Genomic DNA, 8514 nt, shown 5'->3' on the forward strand with positions numbered 1-8514 from the left:
GTTCTTAGAACATCTACATCAATCCCAATCTCAAGGATCCATGAACACTATAGAAGAGTGGTTGGACAAATACAAGAGCTGGAGGGAGGGGTTCAGTGCTATGAAATGCTGTCTTCTGGGTACGGCATGACCACTGCATTCATAAACTCGCCACAACTACAGCTATTAATCTGTACAAGCCAACACCATCAGTCAACACTGCCATAGGCAGCACTAATCTGACTTGGTTACAAAAAAAGAAAAAGGAGCATGAAGGGGAAAAGTTGCTGTATTTGGTGTCCCAGGGGGAGTTAGAAAGTGGGGTGGACAGAATCAAGACACAATGCATATAAAAAATGGTCAAAGAATATTTAATAAAGACTTCTTTAGGGAAGATTCACAACAGCAGCTTGACTGCGTGCAGAAGATCAGGCCAGTCCAAATTTCAGCATGGACTAAAGAGCTCCTGAGGGTCATCCCACAACTGAGGAGCTGTGACAGTTCCTGGCCGCTGGGGGCAGGCCACTTTTGAGTGAGTATGCCTATGGCCCAGTGGATACCCTATGTCCATTTGTACATGGTTAGCTTTAATTGGATTTGGAGCTACTAGCAATTTTTTTTTTTTTTTTTTTTTTTGTTCAAAGACTGGAGAGATGGCTCAGCAGTTAAGAGAACTTAGCTCTTGTAAAGGGCCTGCCTTCACTTCCAGAGCCTGATTCAGGTGCTCATAACCTTCTGTAACTCTAACTCCAGCTCTACAGGACATGACACCCTCTCGAGGGCATTTGCACACATGGGGTGCATAAATTCACACAAGGTACACACATGCACACCCATAAACAAACATCTTTATAAAAATAAAAAGAGGAGATGAGGTTCGGAGGGAGACAGGATGGTGGGTTAGGGGGTGGTAGTGACGGCTAAGACTATATATGTACAAAAACAGATGAACATACTTTAAAAAAAAGAAAAATGGTTTATATTTAAAAGCTATCTAAAATATGAAAATTTTCTGGCTAAGTTCTTCTATGGGAAGAACCTGTTTACTTGCACTTACATTCAAACGCCCATGAAGGAGAGGATGGTAGATGCACCTAAACACTAGTCCAGCGTCTTACAGCTCAGCTGAGCGGGACAGATGCTCTGCTTCAGAATGAGAAAGTAATGCGTAGCCACCACTTAAAGCCAGAGGAATGCTCTGTACAGCACTCAGAGAAGGGAGAGCCTCTCAAAGCTTGAGTATCCTAAACGAGCTGGCATTGCAGGATGGGTAGGAGCCACAGATGCAGCAGGGCTCAGGGCAAGGGACAGCAGGGATCACAAGTGAGCACTATTGGGTTCTTTCTTCCTGTTTTCTGTTTTGCTAAGAAAGCAAACCCCTACTGGCTTGTCTCCCACTATGCCACTCTGCTCCCTTGACTACTCTACCCCTTGCTCCTAGTGCTCGGCTGGATTCTGCAGAAATGAAGCCAGTTTCTCCACTAGTAGATCTTTGCAAGGCTAGTCAAGAATTTATTCCAGGAGTCTCCTGCAAATATTTTCCCATGACTATACTAATTCCCATCAGTATTTAAGTAAATTCTCTCATATTCTGAAACAGAACCCCTCAAAATGTATCTTGTGGCCATGACATGATTTCTTGGTTTTTATTTTTTTCACCTCCAACTCCAATTCTCCTGCCTCCCCTTAAGCCCATTCCATAGCTTGAAGCAGCAGCAGCTTTTGATAAACTTCTTTTTCATCTTTCAGGACCTGCATAATCAAAGTTTTCTACTCAATTCTTCATCTGCACTCTAGAACAAATGGCACTGAACAGCCAGGACTAGACTAGACTTAGATGGCACAGCAGGACCTCCAAGGCTAGCCACCAACTTGCCCGGTTGTACTAGCCGTGTGGTTTTCTAAGTCTCCTTATCACCCCTGCCTAGCTGAAGCTTTCTGCCTTAATACACATCAGCCCAGCTTCTTCCTGAGGCTCTGTGGCCGGCCAGGGTCGTGACGCCATCCCTCCACCACACATCTCCAACTCTGTCCTTGCTTTGTCTCTCTGTAGCTTTCTCTGTAGTGAGAGACAAACTATGCATGTGATGAACTGGCTTCTTAGCTTCTCCGTCTAGAATGTTAATGTTATAAAGCTAGGGATTTCAGTTTGCTGCTAAGTTTCCTTATCTAGAAACTGCCTAGGCGGTGGCAGAAGCACAATAAATATTTATTAAAGCAGAATTAACTTTTGCTGACTAGTGAAAGCAGTCTCAGAAGAGAAAAGATAACAACTAAAGCATTCTTTTCTCCTCTCCAGACCAACTGCAGAGACTGCAGTCAGTTCCTTCAAACCACACCACAGATGGAGCCATACAAAGTCAGTAGTGGAACATAATTCTCCAAGTATCTTTCCAGTTACCTACCTTGGTAAAAGAACTGCCTAATTTAACCAAGGGCACTGTAGGGAATTCACGCTTTTCACTCATGGTCAGAGATCCTGCGTTAAGGCTATAGAGGTTTGACATCACAAGCAAGAGATCTGATGTGGTTTTCACAGGCAGAAAACGACTCCTTGGAACATTAATACCTAAAGAATTCTCGAAACTTTTAATTGCAGCTCCAACTGCAGTTTCTAACTGAATTACATTCAGGCCTCCATCCAATGTCTGTAAATAAAGAAAGAAGAAGGAAGTCAGGGAAGAGTGGGGAAACAAAGGGTTTGGGGCCTGAAACACAATCTCATGTATGAAAACTTACCTGCCTCAAGCTCACACTGCACTGAGGACAACCTTGAACTACCTCAACTCCACTTTCCAACTGCTGGAATTACGAACATAAACCGCCCAGTAAACACAGGCTGTATGTATATATTAACTCAGAGCTGTGTTCTATGTATGATACTAGTACTTGGGAAGTGGTCTCAGAGAATCCAAAGAACTGAGATTAATCAAGCGCTTATATTGCTTTATGTGTATGGTTGTTTTTGTTTTTTAAGTTTGCTTGAGTTAGCAACATGTCCATTTTTCACTTAAGAGCCAGGGGTTGGAAAAACTTATGTAAGATGCCTACAGATAAATGGCATTCATGTATAAAAGCAGCAACTACACTGAAGGTGGTCCTTTTCAGCTTAGAGTCAAATCAGCATCACATCACTGGGATGAATGCAGACTCTGGAGGACACGAGTTGAGACTTAGATAAAGGTGTGACTAACTAAACAGTCAAGCTCCAGGAGTAGGCAGGGGCTGGTCTGCCGACTGGACTGTGACCATCACGAACCTTTGGATTCACAATGATTTCCATGTCAATGGCATTCTGTTCCTGAAGTCTTTTAACTGCTCCAAGAGAAATCCATAGGTTGTTTGTGTTAAATATTTTAAATTTTGACACAGACTTGAACTCATCAACGTGTGCTTTGGGCACTTGAGCGATTTCCACCAGTCTCAGTTTGCCTTCATACTGAGTGAGTGTCCCACCCTAGAAAAACAGACAATCAATTTGCAATCAGCCATACCAACTGATTATGACTTTCGTAGACTTTCATACAAGATAATGACTATATAATCCAATATACAAAGTAACATATTTATGATTCAGATTGTTACTTTATCATAAACTCTCACAGTCAGTCCTAGGAGTTCATCTCTCTTCCTCTTCCTAAGATCTGCTATAAGCCTTCCTCATTCCCAAACCACTGCCCATCACAAACAACTTAGTCCTACCCAGATGAGGTCGAGGATGAGGGAGAAGGGAGACAAATGAGAGGATGAGAAACAGACTGAGGCTAGAAGTTCTTACAGCCATGAGAACACACCAGTGGGAGGAGGTGGCATAGAATTCAGAGCAGGGAATTGTTTTGGTGTGCATCATTGACAGATAAACAGTAAAATCGTGTGTGCCATTTTATCAAAGGCCAAATATAACTACCAAATATGCCATGTGCAATTTACACTTTGTACTAAAACAACTGCATTAGTTTTGCACAACTACAGTGAGGTGTCAAAGTATTCATATAATATATACACACATTTTGTAGAATTATATTTCCATTAAAGGGATAACATAATAAAATACTTAAATGTCAACCAGAAGAGTGTTATTGGTGGGAACAAACTGGTGTTATATGTTTCCACATATTTCAGATTTGTTCCATAAAAACACAAGAAAACTGTTTCCAATTTAAATTACTGACATAGATGTATACTACTATTAATTCTGGGTTTATGATACACACTGTTATCTTAAAACTTAACCCACAGAATAATATCACACTTTCTTAAAATGTTAGGTAAATGATATGTTATACATAAAATAGAAACTTCTAACTAGAAAAAGGATTTTAGCTACGTGCTTCGTCAAATGTGAAAACATGAGTCTTCAGTGTTTACCTTAACATCTGCTCGTGTTTTGTTTGTGACTTCCATGACAAACTCACAGCGCTTCCCATTGGGTGGGTTCATCAGGTGATTAAGAATATAAAGATCCACTGTGGCACCCAGATTATCTATGTTAGACACAAAAATATACTCTTTGCCTTCTTCTATAAAGGTATCGAGCAAGCCAGAATTGTAGAAACTAGCATAGATATCTCCATGCCCTGGAGGGTACCAAGCTTCAGTATTTTCCCCTGAATAAGACACATCCTTTGCTATAGGAAGTAGAGATTCCTTATTGATCCTCGGGTACCTGTAAAAACAAAACAAGAATGTTATTACACTGGTTCTGTAGCATACCCTAATCCTTCAAGTAAAACAATACACTAAAATTAAATAAGGGCTGGAGAGACAGATCAGTGGTTAGGAGCATGTTCAGTGTCCAGTATCCACATCAAATGGCTCACAAGCTCTGTAAACCCAGTTTCAGGGCGTTTGACACCCTCCCCTAGCTTCCTTGGGCTCCTGCACTAATGTGCACATACCTACACATAGATAATACACAGATACACATAACTAACAAGAAAACAAAATATTTTTAAAATATTAAATAAGTCATCCCTCTGTTTCAGAGGTTGTCCATAGAGATTAGATATTAAATAAAACATCCCTCTATTTCAAAAACTGTCATTATTATTAAACACAACAACCTGTCTTCTAGATAGTCATTCAGGAGAAGGTTCCTGTGGCCATGCAGAAGAGAATACACTTCATATTTTAACATTGTTTTTTACAGCTCTCTAGGAGGAAAGACTCGGTAAGTCAACGGTTTTTAAACCTCTCTGGTGTGGGATGTTTCTTGTGCCTGAGACTCTACCTGAGGAGACCTGCCCACTCTTAGATGCATTTGGGATGCTTCCCTCCATTTTGCATGCATGTCTGTGCATGGGTGAGAGTTGACAAAGTAAAGGGAAGCAGGAAAGAGCTCATACGCACACAGACAGCCTTCTAGGAGTCAGGCAACAAACACTATGATGCTGGAGTGGGGGCAAATTTTAAAATACCAACAAACTAATGATCCAACTTTAGATATACCATTTCCAACAATTTCCAAAAAGTTTCTGTAGGCTGCTGTCTACCCCTAAATAGAAAGCCTGTTCCCCAAGTCACCCGAATTCCTTTCTACTCACTACCCCCCACCCACCCCAGAGTAGATGCTTCTCTCCAAAGCTTACTTAATTTCCACAGAGCTATCTATTCAGGGTGAAGAACCTTCCTCCCATAGGAAAGGCTTTCAGTACTGTGGTTTGCAGGAAGTCATCTACCTAACCAGAGACCTTAACATGCAAAGGCTTTTTATAAACTGTCCTGAAATATTTGGGACTTAGAATAAGATCTCAAGCAGATTCTCTGAGGAGTAGAAATTATAAAACCAAAGTTTATAACCATCACCTATTGATAAGCCTGTATTTAGCTTTAAGGACATCAGTTCTTGCATGACTTGACCTTGGGCTGCAATGAGGAACCATGTTTGCACCAAAGAATGGAACTCCGTGGAGCCACAATCCCACCAGCTAATTATTTTTATTTCTGGTACCTGCTTTGATTGAAGGTGTAGATTTTCACACGACAGTGATTGTACTTCTGGAGTATTTTTTTGGTATCTTCATCCGTGTTAAAAGAATTCATTAAAACGAGAGGAACATCTGTATTATAGGTTTTGTTCAAATGCTAAAGAGGAGAACGACAATCAGGTCATCCAGACTCACATTCTCTGACTTAATACATAAAACCACTCTTGAATGGTTAATCATAAAACGTTTAAAACCTGACCTCTAGTGCTCTCTGGATTTATATTTACATATATATACATACATTTTACATGGCTATGTAGCTAAGCAATTTATCATGAACTCATTCGGTAAACCATGACCCTTTGAAAGAGAGCCACTGTCTTCATTTCATGGCTAACTTAGCTGAGGCGCAGATTCAGTTGCCCAGGGCAATCCCTACTGGAGCTGAGCATGTAGTCAGCAGTCCTCTATGGCCTAAAGGTAGACAAGTGCTGGCTATGCATCTGCTCTTGTCTTCCAGCTCTGTGGAGATGAGGATACAAAGTTACAAAGTCACGGTTTCCTCTTCTCAGGCATTTCAAACTCAGCAGTAGCACTTCAATCTTCTCAGTTTCTCAAAAGAGCTAAGGCAATAAGTCGGAGAAGATGGCGCTTAGCTTTCAGTTTTGGTTTTACTTTATTACTTAGAGCTTATTGCCCATCCTCATGCATAAAATGGGGAGAGCAGTACTTGTGAATTGCTGAGAGGAACAAATGAGTCATTTTGGGGAAGGCACTTAGAAAACCTGGTACACAGTAAATGCTGGATACATGTTAGCTGCCACTGCTGCTATTATGATTGGTAGCTGTCAGCACCACATCAGGCAAAGGAAGAAGACATGCAAAAGACATGGGACCTCTGTCCCATGAGGTCGACAATTGATAACTTTGTCAAAGAAGGAAGCCAAGAACAGTTCTTAGCATCCATGCCGTCCAACCAGACGAGGATGAGAACACCCTCTACAGCCTCTCAAAACGGATTAAGCCAGAAAAGCGCAGGGTCAGGAAGGCTGCAGTACAAAGTATTTACAGAGGGCTGAGCTTCTGCATCTTAAGAATACGTCCTTACAGTGTCCCAACCCCACACACTAACACGGAAACAAAATCGCAATCTGTTAACTAGCACTAGCACTTTATAATGTAAACACTAAATCTACTTTCGTATCTTATGTGAAAGGTTACATGCTACTCACTTCAATTTGCTGAACAGTTAGATCCAAAAAGGTGTTCTCATTTCTTACACCAATCAGACTTTTAGGGCCTTTGCAGCCCATGCTGGTTCCCAAACCACCATTGAGTTTCACTACCACCAACTTGTTCAACACAGAAGATATGTTATCAGGCAAGCCTCTGGCTTTTATCTTTTCATAGGGTTGAATCTGAAAGAAAATATTAAATTAGAGATGGCAACTTCATAGCTTTGCAAGATAAAGCAAATCAATCTCAAGGTTACGTCTATGATCCCTTAAAACTTTTGGTCTCTCAAATATAAAGTCCCAACAAGTCCACACAGGCAGCTTCCCTTGCAGAGTTGTAGCTCAGTGGCTACTTAACTACAGTGGAAGTACAGTGCACAAACACTGGTCTGACTGGTATGAATGTCTAAATCTTGAATTACCTTAAGAAACTATTTCCAATTTTAATCAAAATATCAACTTGGTCAAGTCTACGTAGTTCAGGTGCATTATATTCTACTTCAATTCTGGAGAATAATATATATTAATTATACATTATTTCTCCTACATGGGAGGCAAAAAGCAACATGCACTTGTGTTTGTCGTCTTCAGTTGTAAGATGACCCTTGAGAGGCAAGCGGCACAGGCTTGCAGTCACAATTCTAGGTATGCACAGCACAGCTCCTTCCTCAAAAACGTAAGTGTAGGGTGTCATTTTATAAAACCTTGCACTGGAAAATTATACATCCTCGTTCTAAGAAACGCCCTGAGAAGGGAGCAGTGTGAAGGCTGGAGCTGGGGAAGCCAACCCTACCTCCTGTCTAGCACCCTAAGTCTGTGAGCAGAGTGCCCTAGTCCTGAATTTGTCCTTTAAGCACAGAAACGATGACATTTATAGGAAAGACCCATGTTTTTGCTGTTGTTCAAAGCAGAGTAAGAAATCTTACATCTTAGAGCAAGAATGAAAGCTTTATAAAAGAATTGCAGTATATTTGTGACATTTTTGTTATTTTGCTTTAATAGAATAAGCCCTCAAATGACCTCTTTAGTTCCATTATAGTATAAGACTAAAACATGTAAGCCAGCCACTGGTTACCCTGTGAACATTAGCTATTATCTGTTCTGTTATCTGCTAATGTGTACTCATGTGAGGTCATTTTTGATTAGGAAAGGAAGGACCTGATGGGCTTACCTCTTGTGATCTAGGCCTTGTAGGCCAACATCTCTGTGTCTGACAGACAAACTCATTATATAATTCTTGTTCAGAGATCTTTTTATAAAACGTTATCTGTACCGTTGTTCTTCTAAACTGCCAACTGTAAATGAATATTCTCTCTTACTTGCTATGAACACTAAGGAATACAAAATGCTCCTCTCCACAATCCTCACTATCA

General features: G+C 40.8%; 1 protein-coding gene across 2 annotated transcripts in view; it reads right to left on the reverse strand.

Annotated features, from left to right (window-relative positions):
• Ugp2 (UDP-glucose pyrophosphorylase 2) overlaps window positions 1-8514 on the reverse strand; it is a 50142-nt gene that overhangs the window by 5361 nt on the left and 36267 nt on the right. For both annotated transcript variants that reach the window (NM_001290634.1, NM_139297.6), the window contains exons 4-8: window positions 7139-7324; window positions 5930-6063; window positions 4348-4645; window positions 3239-3436; window positions 2385-2627 (exon numbers count right to left, since the gene is read on the reverse strand). In NM_001290634.1, the coding sequence (NP_001277563.1) occupies window positions 2385-2627; window positions 3239-3436; window positions 4348-4645; window positions 5930-6063; window positions 7139-7324 (1059 nt within the window). The remainder of the gene's footprint in view (window positions 1-2384; window positions 2628-3238; window positions 3437-4347; window positions 4646-5929; window positions 6064-7138; window positions 7325-8514) is intronic.

Source organism: Mus musculus, chromosome 11, assembly GCF_000001635.26.
Source record: "Mus musculus strain C57BL/6J chromosome 11, GRCm38.p6 C57BL/6J".
NCBI classification, from domain to species: domain Eukaryota; kingdom Metazoa; phylum Chordata; class Mammalia; order Rodentia; family Muridae; genus Mus; species Mus musculus.